Raw genomic sequence first — 20,539 nt, 5'->3', positions numbered from 1 at the left:
TTTTCTTGGGCTGGGAAGGTGGAGTTTAAGAGAAGCAGACATCAGAGTGGGGAGGAGCCAGAGAAGCTGCCAATTTCAAATTTATACCCAGATTAAGATTACTGCGGGAAAAAATTACGCGAAATTTCTCTCCTGAAGGGTTTCAACATTTTCCCACTGTCTTAGGGCTTTTAGCATTTGGGGGTCACGGGATTCTGAGAATTTAGTCAAAGATATACACCGTCCCAGGAAAATGCACAGCCGCTGCGCGCAATTCCAAAGGGTAGAGAAACCTCTCGGAACCTCCCTCCCAAGAAGTTACGGCCCCCTGGTAATGAGCCTGTTCTAAGCCGTGGAGACAGGCCTCGACCCTCCGCCCTCCCTCGACCCAGAGCCTCCGAGCGGTAACCAAAACAAAGGAACTCGGCTCCCGGCCACAGAAGCATCCACACCCCACGCTCTGCTAGGCAGCAACCAAACCAGATCCCAGGACCCCGTCTGCAGAACGAGAGAGAACTGTGGGCTCTGGATCACCCCTGGATTTTATCACCGCCACCGGACACTTCCAAGAAGGGGTCAACGTCAATCTAAGGAGAGGTGTTTGAGAGAGGGTTTTCCTGAACGTTCTAGGAATCCAAGGGATGGGGTAGATCTTGCAGTCTTCACTTGGGCACCCAGAACTCAAAGTAAACGTCCAAGAAAGGTCACCGCAGCCCGAAACCCACCGCCCAAGCAACCTCAGGAGCGCGGGAGCGGGACGCCAGGTGGCGCAAAGGTCCCTGGGGGCTTGTAGTCCCCCCGCTCGGTTCTCGCCGCGACGCCGGAGAGCCGGGCAGCGCCCTGGGACTACAACTCCCAGAGGGCAGCGCGCCTCCGCACGCCCACAGCCCCTCATCCAAAGGACTGGTCCAGAACTGCACCCTAAACCCAGTTGTCTTCTCTCCACCAGGAAATTATTTAATTCAGTTCCATAGAGTAAACCCTGGGGCCCAGGGGTAGGGATCGCCTTACCTTCTCCAGGAGGCAAAGCCGCGCCGCCGCGCGCCGCCGCCATACTTCCCGCTTACTAACAATACCAAGCAACCGTCCTCCGGCTGCTCTGTGGAGCTTGTAGGCGGGAGGAGGGACCCAGAAACTACAGCTCCCAGGGTGCACGGCTCCCAAACGGCCCAATCGGCTGCCTACGCCCAAAGATGCAAAACCCTGGTTAGAATCTGAGCCGCAGTGAGTTTAGGAGAAACCTTGGTCAACCCTCTCATTGGCAGACGAGCAAACTGTATTGTTAGATGATCACTTCACTCCCTTTTCTAGGTGTTTTGGAAATTTGACACTCTTATCAACGGGCTGATTATAAGGTCTCTACTCAGTGCAGACCAAATTTAAGAACTCATTGCTTGAGACTTCCAGCAACGGGGGCTGCCCCTTCTTTTGAAAATTCTGCGTAAGCGCAAAGTGTTCAACTCTGCTATAGGCGATCTTGTTGACATAGTCAAAATGGATACATTTTATTTGAAAACTTAGTTAAAGCCTGCTGGAATAGGAGCTTTTTATACAGTATTTTAAAGTGGTTGTTCTTGACTATTTAACAGAACTTTAGATATGGAGGTGTATTTAATAAGGATAAACCTAGAATTTTTCAAGGAAGCTTACAAAAGAAGTTCACAATACACTCTCCAAATTCAAAAATTACACTGCCTAGCTGGAGGGGAGTAGGATTACACTTTGCTATAACTATTACATGCTAACTAGCGCGACTGTAGCTACCAACTCAGTAAGATTTCAGGGAATGGAAACTATAATCTTCAGAGAAGACTCGAAGGAGGAAGTGAAACGGAGCTAAGGCTTAAAAAATGGGTAGACTCTAACCAGTTCAGAAGTAGATGAAAAGGTATCAGCACAGGCTGCAGGTGGAGGCAGGTGGTAATGCAGCTGCTTTCACAGGAAGTGAAAAAATAACCTGATAGCACCACAGAATGTAGAAAAGGAGCTTTCAATTTCTACTACCCACTCCTCCATCCCCTCTTGCAATCTGTATTCTGAATTTTTCTCTTTCTGAAACAGCAGTGTTCAAAATCTCTGATATAAAAAAAAAATCTCTGATAATTTCTGTTTGGGAAAATGCGGTAACTCACGCTTCTGTATTTTCAAGGCAATTGATGGTGTGTGCATTCTCCCCGTCCTGGGTTCTCCTCCTGTCTCAATGGCTACACCTGCCTTAACTCTTTTTTTTTTTTTTTTAAACTCTGTTCCCCACTGTTTCAGTCTGAAGACAGATTTCCTAGTTCTGAAAGGAATTAACACTAGGAATTTTTTCTTCTAACCAAGAGACCTCTTACCTAAAAAGCACAGTCTTGCTATGTAGGTATAAAAACAAAGCAAGCCTGAATATTGCCTCCTACTAACCTTTGTTCCCTGGAATAGCTGGTGAGGATTGAGGAGAGTCTCTAGCTCAGGAAGGCAGAAAATTCCCTCCAGTTTTACAGGATAATGACTTGGGAGGGAGATCCTGGAGGCCCAGAGGTTACTTGAGAACTACAGGTTCCTACAAGTTTACAGCAATAGCAGAACCAGAGCTTTGTCAGGTTCATCTGACCTGGGATCTTGAGGAAAGGGCCGAAGGATTTATTCCATGGGGTTAACTGAGTATGGTCACTGCTCTTAAAGAGTGGCCACAATTCCTAAGCACAGTCCCCTATGCCCAAGTGAACCAGCAACCCTTTAAAATCACCAGGGAAACTTTTGTTCTTCAGATATAGCTTTTGTATCTAAATCAAATTGCTACATTTTAATGAATTGCTTCATTTTGTATATATGTTAAACCCTGCACACTCCAATCAGTTTGGAGAATTCAGCTGACCAACACCACGAACTTCTTAACAAGGTAGCATTTTTTGGCAGGCACAGGTCCCACAAGAGTTTCCCTCTTATCAGCACACTATACTTGATCTCTGCAACATCTGATCCCCCTGACTTATCTTCCCCATCTCTAATTCATCTGCCCACTGCTACTGGCATGACCTAAGTGAAACAATACCTTTTATCACATTAATCCCCTCCTCAAAAACTTCTCTCTTGAAATTCAACTTTAAGGGCCACCATAATCTGGTCTCACACTACTTCCCACTAGTTTTCATTTGGTATTTGACTGAGGGACTGACAGAATGCAACTTGTTTTAGAAAGGTTAAACTGCTCATATAACAAGGATGAACTGAAAAGTAGAGTAGTGGCAGGAAGGAGACTTGTAATAGTGGATGGTAACCTTTTACAGAGCAGTTTCAGAGTATTATGTACAAGTTTAGATAACATGAAGTCAAGAGACTAGGTAGACAGGAAACTGGAACAACATTTGTGGGTAGTGCAATTTATCTTGACAAACAAAGGAGATTTTCTAATTAGGATGAGTATTTGTATTTGAAAGAAATTAATATACTGATAACTTTGAAGTTTTAAAGTTTCAAAACTACTACTTTTGGGGGGAAGGTATAGCTCAAGTGATAGAGTGCATGTTTAGCACGCACAAGGTCCTGGGTTCAATCCCCAGTACCTCCTCCAAAAAATAAATAAGTAAACCAAATTATCCCTCTAAAAAAAGAATTTAAAAAATAAAAAGTGCTCCTTGGATCCATGCAGGACTTAAATGCTATTCCAATTTGTGGGGACGTGGTTTAAAAAAAATACTAGCACTTTCAAAACTTTGAAATCACTACGATTTTCACACTTAGCTACAACACAAAGTCTATAATACAGAAGGAATATGAAAAACAACCTCTTTAAACTAAAATACCAATTCCTCTCCATGTCCTCAAATGAAATAATAAATTCAAAAGCCTACTTTACACAGATAATTCTCTTGCAGGGGTTGGCAAACTATAGCCTGTGGGCTGATTCCAGCCTGCTGCCTGCCTTTGTTCAGTTTACAGCTAATTGTGGTCTTTACATTTTAAGCAACTGGAAAGAATTTCAAAATAATAATAATATTTCATGACACATAAAATTATATGAAATTCAAATTTCAGTGTCCACAAATACAACTTCATTGGAATACAGCCATACTTATTTATTCACCTATTGTCTATGGCGGCCTTTACACTACAAGAGTCCTCATGACTGAGACCACGTGTAGCACTGCATACTGCTGTTGCACACTACAAATCACAGTAACATATTTTTACTTGAAAGCATTTCAAGTGCCATGTATATCGGCATACTGTGACATTTTATTATTTTTTTTATTACCAGCATATACCTATCATGTCAAACAAAAAAGGAAAAATGTAGGCATAAAAAATTCCATCTTTAAGGTATTGTGAACTGTGGATTATTTTGTTAACAAATTAGATGACAAAGCATTATGTTTATTATGCAATGAACCTGTATCTCTACTAAAACAATACATGTCAACATGACTAGACTAAGCAGTCTTCACAATATTTTCAAATCACAGAAAACAGAAAAGTTAGAAACTGTAAATAGAATATCTCATCATAGTGCAATTTCTTCACAAAAGAGAGAGAGAGAGAAAAAGAAATAAAACTAAGCTGCAACCAAAGTAATTTCCAAGGGGCTCATTTGTTAGCCAAGCAAGGAAAGTTATTTACTTAAGGTATGGTAAGCAAATAATGTTTGATTGCAGCAGGTGAAGAAATGTATCTAGAAAAAATAAACTTGTTTAAGATCATTAGCCTTAGGTGAGAACAGCTGCTTAAAGTGCTGTGCACACTGGGAACAATATCAATAGTTAATTTAAATTATTTAGTGGAGGCAAATTATTTTGAACTGTTTTCCTTGGCTCTTAATACGACAGGTGTTACTGAAACTGCTCCTTTGTTCCTATTTATTCAAGGAGTCAACATTTGAAGTGACTGAAGAATTAGCCTCTATGAATAGGCTGCATGAAACAGGTGAGAATATTTTTAAAGAAGTGAAAACACTAATTCAGTACATCTAAGTAGAATCTGTTACTTAAGAAAGTAGAAAAAGATTTAGTTTGACAGATTTACAACACTGGTGAAAATGTAAGGTGTAAAGCCTATGGTTATAACATCATTGTATTATTAATCAGCAGGTTTTTTGTGGAAAACATTTGAATCTACCATGTGTTGAGCCAGTAGTGTCAGTGATAAACTTATTTGTTCTCGTCGGTTTACCATTGTCAGCCCAAGAATTTTTGTCAGAAATAGCAGCTGAATATCCTGACTTGCCCTACCACATAGTATTTGTTGACTTATTAGTGGTATCATTTTATTTATTTATTTTTTACCTTGGGGCCAAGACTGAAATTTTTCCAAATGAGAACTTCCCTTAACCACTATTATGCAACACTGACTGAATGGCTTTAGGACTCATTTATTGCTTGCTAATTTTGATCATGTGATGATGCTTCTTCATGAACTCGACTTAATGATGATGCAGCGCTCACACACAAAACTTATTCTGTGGTAAAGTCATTTTGATAATCACTAACATGATTTTTCTCGCAAGTTAAAACAAAAAGGAAGCTGTCAAATATCATATAAACTTACAGTGGCTATATTTTTCGAGTTCATACTAGTGTTAACAGTGTTGTAGAGACCTTAATGCAAATGCAAAGGAAATTTCCCTATTTCAAGACCAACTTGACTGTGCAATTGAGGAGCTTTCACTTAATTTTCAGTTGGAAATAATTAATCTGACATGCTAAAAGGAAAATATCAGGAGAATAGTCTAATATTTCTATAACTGCCATCCAAGACATTAATATGCTCAATTTAAACCATATGTGCTTGGATTGCAGGCAGTATTTGTCAGGGTGCAAAGACATTTTTTAAAGATGAAAGTTGTACAATCTCATTATAGATCAGGATGAACAGATAAACATTTGCAGTTGATCTTGATGATCAGGAACAATTTTGAACCCTAAGAGAAATGGGACCTCCTCAAAAAAGAATTTCATTTTTCTCTTTAGTAGATCTGTTTTACAAAAACATACTCAATATTATGATTACATTTTAAATTTCATCAATGAATATATTATAGAAATTGGTTTTCTCTCTTGTTATATAAATACCTACATAAATATTCTCAATTTCCTCTTAGCCCACAAAGCCTAAAACACTATTTGCAAACCTCTGTTCTAGAGGAAATAAAATCTAAGTAGGAACTTAGCCAGTAAACTGGAGGAAGATTTCCAGCCAAAGAAGACAGCTGGGCACATGAGTGAGAACCAACAGTGTGAACAGTAATAAGCAGTTACTACATTCAGAATTTTATAAGCGCCATACTTCGTTCCTCTTGCCTTTTTGAGCCAATCAGTAATACCAGTTTCTTCCAGAAGATGGCTCCCTTTATTTATCCAAAATTTTATTATGCACTATTACCAAACATGCAGAAAATTTGAAAGAACTTTACAGGGAACACTCATAAACCCACTTTGATTCTCTTATCAACATTTGATATACTTATTTTATCACATATGTATCCATCTATCCCTCCTCCAGCCATCTGGTCTTTTGCTGTGTCAGTAGACCACCCCCTATATACCTCAACAAGTATTTAACTAGTATTCAGTATTTATTTAGTTTCTTTTCTTTTAAAGTAAAATTTACATACAATTAAATACTCAAATCTTAAGTGAACATTCACTGAGTTTTGACTGACTGTGTTTAATTAACCCCAAACCCATAAAGATATGGAACATTACCCTTAACACGGAAAGTTCTTATACCCTTTCCCATTTCAGTCCTTCCTCTCCCACCTAGAAGCAGCTACTGTTCTGAATTTTTTTCCACCATTGTATGGCATAGAACTTGATACATACAGAATCATACAGTATGCACTTTTTGGGGATAAGGCTTCTTTCACTTAGCATAATGTTTCGGGGACTCATATTGATGTATAAATCAATAGTTTACTCCATTTTATTTCTGAGTAGTAGTCCATTGTATAAACACATATTATAGTTTGCCTATATACTCACCTTTGATGGGGCACCTAGAGTGTTTTCTGTATTATTATGAATAACGCTGCTATAAACATTCTTGTATAGTTTTTTTTTCTTTAAAACCTTTTTTTATTACAAAATACTACAGGTTGTGCTTATTCCTCCTATTTTTCAGGATTGACGTGTGGGACTTTAATCTTTCAATCCAAAACGCTTTGTAACTGTTTGAAACTTCTTATCATGGAGAAGTAATTCAAAGACTACGTAACAATACAGACTGTTGTGATGAACTCTCCTACCCAACACACAGCTTCAACTATTATCCACTCCTGGTCAACCATTTTTTCATCCATGCCCTTACCCACTAGTCCCTCCCTCAGATTATTTTAAGGCAAATCCCAGCCATCCTGCTATATCATCTGTAAATATTTAGTATGTATCTCTAAATTTAAGAACTCTTCATTAAACACAATCACAGTACAATTATAATACATAAAGGATTAACAGTCCATCTTCAAACATCCAGTCAGTATTCAAATTACCCTATGGTCCTTGTAACTTGGTTGGTTAAATCAGGCCTGAATTAAAATCCACATACTGCAATTGGTTGAGGAGGCTTAAAAATTTTTCTAATCTGCAGGCCAAGCCAGCTTCAAGTTGCACAGTCAGTGCAGCAGCACAGCGTCCCTTGTTCGGGAGTTTAATGCTCTGCAGTCACAGCCTTGAACATCTTAATAATTTTATCTTTGACTTTGTGTTTTTTAGGTGAAGTACAATGGGACAATAGAGCTTGTGCCCGGGGCGTGGAGCCTCAGCTCTGCAGCCTCCTCTCTTTCTAGGGATGCATTCCAGAGGGCTGCTGGCTCGACATTCCCCTGACCCAGTCCTTCCCCTCTTCCTCTGCTCTCTCCAAAGCTAGCAGCACTATCATGCATTATGCAAGTGGTTTGATACCTACCCAGAAGGACAGTGGAAAGAGATGTTTTCCAGCCCTGCTGGGGCACAGTATATTGGCCCAGAGCCTCTAAGGAGGGGGACCATAGAGCTGGTGGGCCTGGCATGTTCAAACACACTGTCAAGTCACAAGGCAGGCCCCTGGGTACCTGTGAGGGGCTGCACCCGCCCAGCAAAGTCATTGCCTTGAGGGAGCATGATGTTAAGTACCAAATGAAAAAATATGATGAAAGGTCAAGAGACAGCTTACAGAAGAAAGGAAATAAATAAATTTTAGTACCTTTAAGGACATCCTTTCCTGCTCTTTGACAAAGGGACTCCATACTTTCATTTTACACTGGGCCTGGCAAATTCTTTATGTAGCTCGTCCAGTCTCTCTCTCTCTCTCTTCTTTCAATTTACATGATGTTGAAGAAGTTAAGTCATCCTGTAGATGCCAACTGTAATCCTATGGAGTCATTTCACATGTTCCTCTGTCCCCTATATTTCACATAATTGATAGGTAGGTATGAGGGCTTGATTAGATTTAGATTTTTTTAAAATAATGTTTTAAAATTTTTAAATTTAATAATGCTTCATAATTTTAAGGAAAGGTTCGTAAGTGGTTACTGAGTAATTTTTACACCTAGTTATTTTCTAATCTAGTTACTAGGCCTTCCTTTCAAAGCCCTCCTGGAAGCCAACGCCTGAGAGTCTTGGGATTGACTGGCCTGCTGAGAACTGTGGTTGTAGATACTAAAAAGGCAGGACCCCTCCCACACCTGAGAAGAGAATGCTATTGGAAGGAAACACTAAGATTGGTACCTAAGTCGTTCCAAACTGTGTATTCGTGTTTGCACATTCCTGTTGTCTTTGACTGTTTCTGACTTTTAATGCTGTCAAAACTTGTCCTAGGCTTCTGTGGGATGACTGTCAGGGCTATCTATTTCCTTTGACCTCATCTCCTCAGTCTCTTTCAGTAGATTCTTTCTCCATTTCCCTATCCCTTAAATGTAGGTATTTCCCAATTCCTTTCTGCAACTCTCTCTAGCCACTCTTTCCAGGGGTGGTAGATACAAGGATGCACTCTCCAGATCCCTCTGCAAGCAAGGGCTTGCGGCCCAGCAGTGGACATGGTAGTCAGCAGCATTCTCCAGCCGTCAGTAGGGTCTGGCTCAGCTGCTGAGAACCACCTCATAAACTCTCTGGGGCAACCCACATCTGCTGACTAAGCAAGGTGGGGGTATAAAGAGAATTGATTATTTGACTCATAAAGGGATACTCTAACAGGCAATGATTGTTCCAGAGCTCATGGCAGGGTTGACAGAAGTTTAATTGGGCCAGTAATGTCTTTACCTTCTGCCTAATACTGCTTCCTCCATCTTCCTTTCATAGGACCTGACCCCTAATAACTTTCTTTTATTTTAAACTCAGTCTCAATAAGCGCTCCCAGAGAAGACAGCCTGTGACACTAGGTGATGTTATCCCCCATATTCTACTATCACCTATAGGTCCATTACTCCTAATATATCCTATTCCAAACACTCCTCTGAACTTGTTTATCTTCCCACCACACAGCTCCACCATAACATCTGATGGGTACGCTGACCTGGTCTTTCCCAAACTGACCTTTTCCCTCACAAACACGCTCCTTCCTCCTATCAGTCCTCTTTTGACAAATACCACTATTCACTAAGTCTCCATCTTCACAATTTCCTTACCTCCTGCATTAATTATCTATTGCTATGTTCACATATTATTCCTAAAACACAGCAGTTTAAAACAAGAAACATTAATGATCTCACCATTTCTATGGGTTAGGAATTCAAAAGGGTTTATCTGGGTGGAAACCAGAAGAGTAAGAAACATGTTCTGCCCCTGAGCCTCTGAAGGGAGCACAAATACCTTGATTTCAGCCCAGTGATACTGGTTTCAGACTTTCAGCCTCCAAAACTGCAAAAGAACACATTTCCGATGCTTTAAGCCAACAGATCTGTGGTAATTTGTTCTAGCAACCACAGGATACTAATACAGCAGGCGAGTATGTATAAAAGGTGAAGAAACAGTGAAGAGAATGCTCTGTTCTCAGGAAGTATATAGAGGCCCAGAGAGCACCAACTTTGGTTCAGTATTGCTTCATAAATACATAAAAGAAAATCAAGTGCAGCTGAGCCTTTTGCCTGTAAAAGAGGAAGAATAAAGTCAGTAAAAATTTATGGATGGTGTGGACACTCTGTTTTATGGCACTACATAAAATGCTGTTAGGGGTTTCTGTATAATTTCTTCTTATACTAAGAGTGTTTGAACACAATTTAAGGCGTGATAAATGCAATGTGTTACAAAGAACTCTGAAATGCCAGCTCCAGAATGCCCTCCAGAAAAGAGTAAAAGAGCTAAAATCCTGAGGACTCAGTTTCCTGATCTTCCTCCACAGAGCTGGTCAGAACAAACATAATTCAAAGACCAAAAGAACAAAATCTTCCAAAATATGTGGGACAGGACCATAAATTCTGGGGCTCTGTGGAGTAAACAGGTGTGAATTCCTGCAGGAGATCTTGGCTCCACCCTCTACTCACATCCAGCTGTGCCTTGGAGTTTGTAGAAGCCAGGACTATTCCAGAAAGATTTGTTTTTTAGGTGATAGTTTAATCAGCAGTAATTTAAAACAAAGAAAGTTGGATGGATGTCAGAGTTAAGTTCAGCCTGAGTTATCCATCTGCCTATAGTCTATTTAGACAAAGTCATCTAAGTATACTAGGTATTCTCCACAGCTGGTCAGAGCTGATCAGACTGTCAAATTCCTTTGCTAAGGTTTTGCAATTCCATTCAGATCTCTATTAAGTCATTCTTGACAGTGTTTCCAACGTAAGTGTGCAGCTTTCTTAAGATTAGTCAACCAGCTTATTAAACTTTACAAGGCTTTTCAACCACCTACTTACAGAACCTTTTTAGGGTAAGTTGCTTATATAGAGAGTGTCGGGGAGAGGGAAACCTCCTACTTTACCCATCTTGAGTTCTTGTGGCTGGACTAATAATAAAATTCACACACAACAGGTTAACAGGAGAAAAAGAAACAAGTTTAATTTGTGTGCACAGAGGTCTTGTAGAAAATGAGTCCTAAGTAAGAAGTGGATAAAGCAGGCAGCTTTTATAGTTTTTAAACAAAGAAACAACACATTTGAAAGGAATTGACAAGACAAAGAAATTTAGGCTTTGGGTGCTTAATTAGTAAGGAATGTAGCAAATTTTGGGCTTTGGGTAGTAAATTAATAAAGAAGTATGAAAGTTCGTTTATACAAGTTTCTCCCCCCAAATTCTCTACCTCTGGTAATAAGGGTAATAATGATGTCTTTTTACCTTCTGGTACAATACAGTGAGGGAGTTATGGAGATTTATGTCCTGCTTCCAGAGGGACAGAGAGGAGGTTCAAAGTATCCCTCTTGCATCCGCCATTTCTTAAGTAACCTGAATTCAAAGTAACCAATATGGCATTGAGGCACATTTTGGAGTAGCCTGCTCTGGGCCCCAACAACAGCATAAATCAATCATTTTATTTGTTTCATAGGCAAGTGCTCCAGCTTCCTACACAATTCAAGGCTCGCCTTTTCCCCTCCCCATCATATGCTTAAGTATCTAGCATCACAGAAGGGTTCAGGCGATCCAGGCATTGGCCCTCCCCCTGGGCCTGACCACAGCTGCCTTCTCCAGACAAGGGCTTTATCCTTAGCGCAACCACCAGCTCTCCGCTAGCAGTAGGCCCAACAAACGAGCTCCTCCCCCACAGGCAGTCGTCATTCCGCAGTACTTCGGCGCTTAATAGGGATTTTCGTAAACTAAATGAATTAATGTATGCAAACAATTAAGCATGAGTCCTGGCACAGAGAAAGCACTCAATGAATGTTAATTACAATGAATACAAAACGCCATCGAGTACAATTCCATTCCCACGGCCGGGAGGCAGTTCAGGTATCATTACTTTTTTTTTTTTTTTTTTTTACAAATAAGTAAGTTATTACAATTTAATTTTGTTAGTTAAGGTAACGAGCCAACATGGAAGGCAAACTAAGTTTTTCAGTTTTACCTGCGCAGTATTCATCCGTGCATCACTGAACTATAAGAGAGAGAGGACCCCCTTCTCTTCAGTTCACATTCCCTGCACCAGGACGAGGGCTCTGTGACACACGAATGTAGGAGACAGAATGACTCGGAAACCAACTGCCCGCCGGCCTGCCTGCCTGCGTGACCGTCACTCCCCCATCGCCCGGAGAGCCTTGACCGTCTCCAGGGCAATCACTCCGGAGGAAGGCGGCCTCTGGGGAACGCTAGATCTGTTGCCTAGGCGAGATGACGTCATCACAGAGCGCCGGGGTTGCGGAAGGGGATTGTGGGAGGAGATTGCTTTCCACGACCTTATAAGGCGTCTTCCCATGATTCTTTCTTTCTCTTCTCCATCTTCCTTTTTCCCGGGCCCTTCGCAGCCATGAAGTAAGCAGGGACCCTCGGTCCCAATCCTCCTCCATCTTCGGGCGGAGCTCCTCTCCGGCTTCCCAGACATGGCTTCTTCTTGTCGAGGACACCCCTCCCCATCTAATGGGCTTTCGTTTTTCATTACAGGGTCGAGCTGTGCAGTTTCAGCGGGTACAAGATCTACCCAGGACACGGGAGGCGCTATGCCAGGACAGACGGGAAGGTGAAAGGCCGCATGGGTGAAATGCTACTTGTGCTTCTAAGGAAAGACCGGTCTTATTCGGTCTGGGCGGGATCCTTTACCACATCACTCTTGGTCCCTGAAAGGCTTGCTCCGAGGGGATCCTGTATGCAATGGTTGTTAGGATCAGAAGCTTGTAAGTGAGGCTTGAGTTTTGATCGAGTGTGAATCAGATCGGAAGTTAGAAGCTTGTGCAGCTTTAATGTTCCGGTGTAAGGGAAGTGGGCCGCCGGGGTATGTGGCTGTTTTATGGAAGGACAGGAGCTAGATGCCTCCCAGAATTTGGCACTCCACCCTCCCCTTCGATATGAAGCTTGTCTACTTTCGAGAAAAGACAGGATCAGATGCAAAGCCAGTTTCTTGCCAGTTCTGTGGCAAAAACCTTTTGGGCTCTGTAGGCCTTAATTTTACAAAATTAGAGGATAGAAATAGAATATTAGTTTACTAAGAATTTCAAGTTCAGACTCCTACTTTGAACTTGTCACGACAGGTTTTCCAATTCCTTAATGCAAAATGTGAGTCGGCGTTCCTTTCCAAGAGGAATCCTCGGCAGATCAACTGGACTGTCCTCTACAGAAGAAAGCACAAAAAGGGACAATCGGTAGGTGAAATGCACTTTGATGTTTTTGGTCTAAAGTTGTTGAAACAGCATCAGCTGCTGCTCTGTAAAATTGTAATTAAATGAGAGAGTATGTGAAAATACTCAAACTCTAAAGCAGCAAACCGTGAAGTGATAATGATTGATATAAACAGTGCCTCCTTATACATTTTAGGTTAACAATAAAAATATCGAGTTGAAATTTGAAAGCATCCCGTTTTGGTTATACTGCTTGTAGAATTATTCCTAATGTAGATAACATTGTGGAGTATTCCAGCGTGTTAGTCTGTTCTTAAGACTGGATGTGTTTTTTAAAGTGGCCGTTTAGCTTGATGAAAGAGATTTTTGAGAAAGGGTTTGAGTGCCGTGACAAGAGAGTATTCAGGAGGCAGTGAGCACCTCCTGGGTGAAAGACATTACTGGGTATTATGGGAGTTCAGAGGAAGGGAAAATTCTAAATTAAAAGTGGATGTAGCATACCCAGTAGGATGGCTATTATCCTAAAGCAGGGGAGGGGTTACAGATGTTGGTGATGTGGGAAAATTGGATCCCTTGCGCATTGCTGAATGTAAGATGGTGCAGGCACTGTGGAGGTGTTTTGACACTGTCAAAAAGTTAAAGAGAATTACCATCATATGTACAGCAATTCCACTTCTGGGTCTGTATATACTCAAGAGAACTGTAAGCAGGGACTTACACAGATAACTTACATGGCGGTATTCATGGCACTGTTATTCACAATAGCCAAAAGGTAAAAACAACCAAATGTCCCATCAATGGATAAATAGGTAACAAAATGTGTTATATACAAAAAGTGGAGTATTATTCATTAAAAGCTGACAACTAGCCTGCATGGGTGAACCCTGAAGATATGCTAAGTGAAATAAGCCAAACACAAATATTGTAATGATTCCACTTATGAGGTACGTTGTGTGGGCAAATTCATAAAGACAAAGTAGAGGTTTCCAGGGGCTAGCAGGGAGTGAGGAATGGGACACTATTATTTAATAGATGCAGAGTTTGGGATGATGAACAAGTTATGGAGGGGATTGTTGGAGGTTGTACAATGCTGCAAATATACTTAAATTTCATTGAATTATACATTTAAGGCTTTAAAGTGGTCAACTTATTGTTAAAGTATATTTCATTTTTTTTCTTGGACTTAGAGGTGCACTGCAAGGTCTTTTTTCTCATAAGCCCTGCAGTATAGATTTGCAATATAGAATTGGCAGTAACTGTTTCAGTTGTACTCCTGTCTTGATTCTCCGACAATTCCTAACATTTGGTGGCTTTCCTGTCTTAAATTATTTTCTAACTTGACTGTTTCTCCCAGGGCCAGTAGTTTGAGTAAAAGCAAAATAGATGAGTTGAGGTTTGATCTCTATTTTTTTTTTTTGATAAACTTTTTTTATTTTATTAATTTTGGGGGGTGTAATTTATTTTTGGAGGAGGTGGTACTGAGGATTGAACCCAGGACATTGTGTATGCTAACAAGCATATGCTCTACCACTTACTATACCCTCACCCCCTTTTTTTGATAAATTCTTTATTGTAAAGTCTTCTTTAAAAAACTTTTAAAGTACTATTCAGTTACCTTTCTTAGAGTTTAACTTTTTGTCTTTCTAAATGAAGTAGTAAAGACCAGGATTTGTAATAGATGACTTAACTAAACCATATTGGGAAAATACCTGCATATCGCAGTATTTTATATATATATATATTTTTTTAATTTGTAAATATTTCATTTCAGATAATTACATGAATTATTTTTGGTGGAATTTTGCTATGGTCTGAATTGTGTTCCCCCCAAAATTTATGTTGAAACTGAACTGCCAAGGTGATGGTTAGGAGATGGGACCTTTGGGAGGTGATACAGTCTTGAGGGCAGAGCTGTCATGAATGGGATTAGTGCCCTTATTTTTAAAAAGGTCCAAGAGAGAGCTCCTTTGTCTCCTTCTGACATGTGATAATACAGTTACAATAGGAGGAGGGTCCTTACCTAATCATGCTGGTACCCTGACTTCCAGCCTCCAGAACTATGAGAAGTAAATTTCTTTTTATAGTCTGGTATTTTGTTATAGCAGCCCAGGTGGACTAGGATACATAAAAATCTTAAAAGACTTTCTCCCCCACATTCACGAAGCAAGGTTTCTAAGTGTGTGCTCCATCTTTTCGTTCTGCAGGAAGAAATTCAAAAGAAAAGAACTCGCCGTGCAGTCAAATTCCAGAGGGCCATAACTGGTGCATCTCTTGCTGATATAATGGCAAAGAGGAATCAGAAACCTGAAGTTAGGAAGGCTCAACGAGAACAGGCTATCAGGTGAGGAAGCCTTCGTTAAGAGCATTTCAGCTTTGGGGATGGATTTTAGGTTATGTTTGGGTTTCTAGGTACAGGAATCTTAATCTGATGTTATTTTGTGTTTTGATACTTGCATCTATATAGGGATTGTCAAATGTAAATATTCAGGTTTAATAATACAGATGTTTATAATATAGTCTAAATGACGTTGAAATTCTATATGCAATTATATAAAGGTGCTGTACAGTTTCTAATAAGTGTTAAGTTGACTTGGTGGTTAAGGACATTTGTTAACAAATCCTTTGGATTTATCCTACAAATAATTGCAGATGCAGAAGGAATCTGATAATTCTACTTTCCCAAAGGACTAACGTCTTGTTAATAAGCCATTCCATTAAGGAGCAAAGTGCCTTGCTTAAATTATTTTTAACCCCACAGGGCTGCCAAGGAAGCAAAAAAGGCTAAGCAAGCATCTAAAAAGACAGCAATGGCTGCTGCAAAGGTAATTGTGGGATTGTCTTGGATTTCTCATTTAAAATGACAGGAAATTTTTTTTTAATCCAAACTGTGGCAAATGGGAGTTTCAGTTTAAGGAATTCAGTGCTAAACTCTGATGGAAATGATATCCATTAACTGGCTTCTGGGTGAGTGATTCAGGTCTCCAGAGCGGTCCCTTTGCTAGAGCCAAATGAGTCTGTTACTGCTAGAACAGAAACTGGAAAGGGGAAAATAAAAATTTTTTAAAGTTCATTTTGAAATAACTCTAGCTTTAATAGTAAAGTTATGCAGCTTTTCTCAGTGTTAATAAATTAGATAACTCGTAAAATTTTCAAAAGTAGAAACTTAACATTGGTCCTTTTTCTGTCCTTAGGATGCAATTCAGGATCCCACACTACATTTATTTGTCTCTTAACTCTTCAGTCTGTGATATCTTTGATTGTCTTTCATTTATATTTCATATAAAGGTGGACCTTTAACTTTTGAGTGGCTTTCTTAATATTAGGAAAGCAATCTAGGATACAAACAGAATCTGGGCATAAGAGAGGAGTGGTTGAGAAAAAAACCCATATGGAATAATGCCACATAACATGTTATCTTTTTACAGGCTCCCACAAAGGCGGCACCTAAGCAAAAGATTGTGAAGCCTGTGAAGGTTTCTGCGCCCCGAGTTGGTGGAAAACGCTAAGTTGGCAAATGGGATTTTTAAATAAAGATCTCACTATGACTAGATTGTGGTGGAATTTTTACTCTTAAAGGCATGTCTTTCCAACAGGGTAAAAGCCAGACTACAAAGTTAAGAATTTAACAGCCACATATTTTTTAAAGAGTTCATTTATCAGAAATAATACATCCTGATGTACACCTCTTAGATGGAAAGATGTTAAGCAAAATGGTATGAAGTAAGATGTACATGATTAAATGCTAGCTTTGCTCAGCTGAGGTTGTAAGGACGCACGACGCAGACTGTTGTTTACACAGCTATAGGTACTAGGATGTTGCAGAGATTTTAGTCCAGGTTGATGGCGAAAAGGCATGGTTTTGTCAGTTCTGTGCAAAGTCAGTCTTTCTAATGAGTTTTCTTAACTTACCCTTCTCCATGATAGACACATTTATTTCATACCGGGGTTGCCTTTGGTTCACTAGTATCTCACCTCTTCACCATTAGCTTATAGCTGAGTTAAAACTATCAGCTGTATAATCTACTCTTGGCATCCAGAAAATAAGCTTAAATGAAGACTAAAACTTCTTGAGCAGAGTATACTTAGAAAAATACCAAAGTTTTTTGAGCTGAGAGCTTAACAGAGCCATGGTTAAAATTGTAAAAGTGCCTGAGTAGCCTGCTGATGTTCAAGAGTTCTAAGTCTTTTTATATAAATGTGATAAGGAAAATGATGTTACGAACAGGCTTGCACTTATACAAAAAGATCATCTTCTGAATCCGAGTTACAAAGTTACAACAATAAACAATGCACATTGTCTTGAGAAACATTCATTTATACATAGGAATACTAGGTGAAGGTAAAATCTCCACATCAATACTTCCCCCCACCTCCATTCTGTCCAAGGGATTAATGATCAGTTCTGGCGCATGTTAAATTCAGGCATTGGTGTAGGTGTTGGGGATAAGAAAAAAGTCCCTTTGAAGACTTGAAAACTAAAAAGGTACATAAAATAACTATGCAAGTTATGCTGACTGGCTGACATGCTTAGTAAGATTTTGCTTGGGAAAAAAACACTAATTTTTAAAAACGAAATTACAAGGGAAAAAAGGTCATAATAGCTGTGATTGTTCAAGGGAAAGCTTAAACAATCAAAATACTCAACTTGAACACAGGGCAACATGTTCCTTCTTTTGGCCACCAGAAAATGACCCCGTAAAGCATTGCTTTTCTCGTCTAAATGTCAAAATGTAACTACCATTCTGATTACCCTTGAGTCCTGAATAGTCTGCAGCCCAGGAAGACCTAGATATAAACGCTAAATACCTGTTCTCATAGGACAGCAACTTTTAGCTTTGCTCAGGAAGACAACTGGGCCACCCGTAAAGCATTTTATTGAAACACGTCTGTATTGGGATAAGGGCACTGGAAAATTTAAGTATTCGGGGACTTGTCAGTGCTTTCATGACTTCTGACAAATTGATCCGGGTGTAGGGGAATTTTTTAAAATTTAGCTCTCTTGCCAAGTCCACAGCTTGTTTACTTTTAATTTGAATCTGTGTACATTAAATTTAGTTTTAAATGAACACTATTTCACAGCCAAACTGGTGGTGCTGACCCAGCACATATATATCCCTTGGAGCGTGGATTTAGACATCCAGTCTGAGTGCCCCACCCCACGGGGGGGATGGGTGTGTCTCCACCTTGTTCCTCCCTCCCCCAGCTGCAGCCTATCTGAGGATTGAGTGACTCTAAGCCTCAGGCCTCTGTAGGCCTGGGAGCTCACACTTATACAGCTAGAATCTTCAAGCGCCCCAAGTACCCCTGCCGTTTGGAAATTTTCTGCAATCTCCACCCCCAATTATCGTGGGACTCAGCTCATCCTGCTTTTGGAACCCACTGCTTTGATGTGGCATCTGTCCTCACTTGTATCTGCAGGGGTCACAGAGCCTCAGGCAGCACCGCCAGAACAGGACTGGGAGAGGAAAGGGTTGGCCCAGAGTCTTAAAGCTCCAGCAAAACGCTGCAAGTGACTGACCCCAGTAGCCTTGGGATGTCATAGGCCTGTGTCTCCTTTCTGCACTGAAAATTCAACCCAGGGAGGGGTGACCAGAGCGACTGCTCCTGGCTACCTGCTAAAAATCTGAAATAGGACTTACACTGTACATTGAAAAGCGTAGTTCGAGTTACCTTGGCCTTGTGTACATTCAGTATATGTTGGGTATAGAACAGAGAACTTCCCCCCTCTAACCTATATATATGCAAATAAAATTGTAAGAAAATAGTGCAAACTGCTCTTCTCCACTCCCTACTGACATGATTGCCCTCGTAGGTAGAAAATTGCCACTATATATGCTAGTCATTCCAGAAAAATCTCAACTATTACAGAGATAGTTCGGGAGAGCAGCCTATGCGGAGAAATTACAGTAACTCCTATCACTGAAGGATTTAGATTTTATAACACTTAACTGAAAGCTACCATTTCCATGTGAAAAGGCTTTCTTTGGTCTCGTATTCACTGGCTATTCTACAAGAGGGCCTCAAAGTCTGGCGTTTTGTCAGGTGTCTCAAAAGCAGACGGAAGAAAAGTACTCCTTTACACCGTGTAGTATCTCGGATGGGATAACAACTGCCCACCAGCTCTAACACGTGTTCAGAGCTTCAGAAAGACGGGAAAAATAAGAAGAGGAAACTGCCCGGAGTTAAGATGTCTGCTCAAGGCCGCCTCAATCTCCCAGGAAAAGCCTACCCACTTCCAAAATGTCCGCCCGCAGTATTGACGTCACTAGGGCGGCTGCATCTAACCAGAAAGCCACTGCGCTCCAATCAGGGTTTAGTCCCCTCACCCACCGCCCTCCGTTTGCGTCACTTCCGGTGGTGCAGCAGCCATTTTGTCAGTCGCCAGCGGATCCCGCGCGCTGGGGAAGTGCAGTTCCCCCTGGTTACCAACTCGTCCGTTCTCTCTGCGCTGAGGGCGCCGTCGAAGAGCACTCCCCACAGAAACAGCCGTTCCTCCCTACAGTGCCGCCGCTGCTGTTGCATCCGCCCGGAGCCAGTGCGCTGTCTTCCCCCCTTGCCACTGACAGGCGCCCTCACGGAGCCGCCGTCAGCGATGTCAAGCGAGGAAAGCTACCAGGCCATTCTGCGCTACCTGACGAATGAGTGCGAGCCGTACGCGCCGGGCACCGAGGGCAATGTCAAGCGTAAAATCCGCAAGGCGGCCGCCTGCTACGTGGTGCGCGGCGGGACCTTGTACTACCAGCGGCGGCAGCGGCACCGCAAGACCTTTGCGGAGCTGGAGGTGGTGCTGCAGCCCGAGCGGCGCCGGGGGCTCATCGAGGCGGCGCACCTGGGCCCAGGCGGCACTCACCACACCCAGCATCAGACCTGGCACGACCTGTCCAAGACGTACTGGTGGCGAGGTAGGACGTCGCCCGCGGCGAGTGCGAGGGCGGGCGTCTGGCTGCCCGGGTAGGGCCCGCAGGCGGAGGCGGGCTTGTCTGTGCATCCGCGGAGGGTCCCGCGCCCCTTCTCTCGGACGGCACTCGGCCGCCCAGCCTAGCCTGCGCTCGGCAGAGAAGCGGCTGCCAGGCGGAGCCGAGAGGGTGGGGGACGCGAAAGGAGCCGCACTTCCCACAGGAAGGAGGCTGGGGAAGCTGGGGGCGGGCCTTGGCCCGGGGTGGGGCGAAGGGGGCTTCCCCGGGGGCCGGCCCAGCCGCGGGGAGGGGCCGGCACGCGCGGGCAGCGCGGCGCCCGCCTCCTTCGGCGGCTCCGGAGGCGGCGGCTCCTTCTCTCCGCAGAAGCTTCTGAGCAGCGGGCGGCGGTTGGGGGTGCTGCGTGCTGTGCCTTTTGAAAGCCAGTTGGTGCTGATGGTTTCCGGGAGGGACGGCAACGCCCAGAGCCCGACTGCTTTTTGCAGTGCGTTCGTTCCCCGAGGGTTTT

The 20,539-nt window shown here is 42.0% G+C and overlaps 3 protein-coding genes across 7 annotated transcripts in view; 2 read left to right on the top strand and 1 right to left on the bottom strand.

Annotated features, from left to right (window-relative positions):
• Window positions 1–12,233, bottom strand: part of CEP97 (centrosomal protein 97) — a 35,958-nt gene extending 23,725 nt beyond the window's left edge. Inside the window, exons 1-5 of one of the 4 annotated variants that reach the window (XM_045503791.2) lie at window positions 11,914–12,233; window positions 11,190–11,297; window positions 9,738–10,012; window positions 8,134–8,333; window positions 991–1,160 (exon numbers count right to left, since the gene is read on the bottom strand). In XM_045503791.2, coding sequence (XP_045359747.2) covers window positions 991–1,033 — 43 coding nt within the window. In that variant the 5' untranslated portion in view covers window positions 1,034–1,160; window positions 8,134–8,333; window positions 9,738–10,012; window positions 11,190–11,297; window positions 11,914–12,233. Of the gene's footprint in view, window positions 1–990; window positions 1,161–8,133; window positions 8,334–9,737; window positions 10,013–11,189 lie in introns of all 4 variants that reach the window. The other 3 variants (XM_045503792.2, XM_074362492.1, XM_074362502.1) reach the window with 3 other exon arrangements.
• Window positions 12,234–12,238: 5 nt separating this feature from the next.
• Window positions 12,239–16,665, top strand: RPL24 (ribosomal protein L24). Its single transcript, XM_010966374.3, has 6 exons — window positions 12,239–12,317; window positions 12,447–12,522; window positions 13,031–13,141; window positions 15,322–15,458; window positions 15,876–15,939; window positions 16,543–16,665. Exons 1-6 carry the CDS (start codon window positions 12,313–12,315, stop codon window positions 16,621–16,623), a joined length of 474 nt encoding a protein of 157 aa, XP_010964676.1. The 5' UTR covers window positions 12,239–12,312; the 3' UTR covers window positions 16,624–16,665.
• A 2,821-nt stretch (window positions 16,666–19,486) lies between these two features.
• The window catches only part of ZBTB11 (zinc finger and BTB domain containing 11), a 28,747-nt gene continuing 27,694 nt past the window's right edge, over window positions 19,487–20,539 (top strand). The window contains exon 1 of one of the 2 annotated variants that reach the window (XM_010966375.3): window positions 19,487–20,019. In XM_010966375.3, the coding sequence (XP_010964677.2) occupies window positions 19,710–20,019 (310 nt within the window). In that variant the 5' untranslated portion in view covers window positions 19,487–19,709. Of the gene's footprint in view, window positions 20,020–20,328; window positions 20,516–20,539 lie in introns of those variants that run through there. The other variant, XM_074362475.1, reaches the window with a different exon arrangement.

The sequence above is a fragment of the Camelus bactrianus genome, chromosome 1, assembly GCF_048773025.1.
Source record: "Camelus bactrianus isolate YW-2024 breed Bactrian camel chromosome 1, ASM4877302v1, whole genome shotgun sequence".
Classification (NCBI taxonomy): Eukaryota; Metazoa; Chordata; class Mammalia; order Artiodactyla; family Camelidae; genus Camelus; species Camelus bactrianus.
The sequence above is the reverse complement of the archived record's forward strand: the minus strand, read 5'-3'. Positions and strand labels throughout refer to the sequence as shown.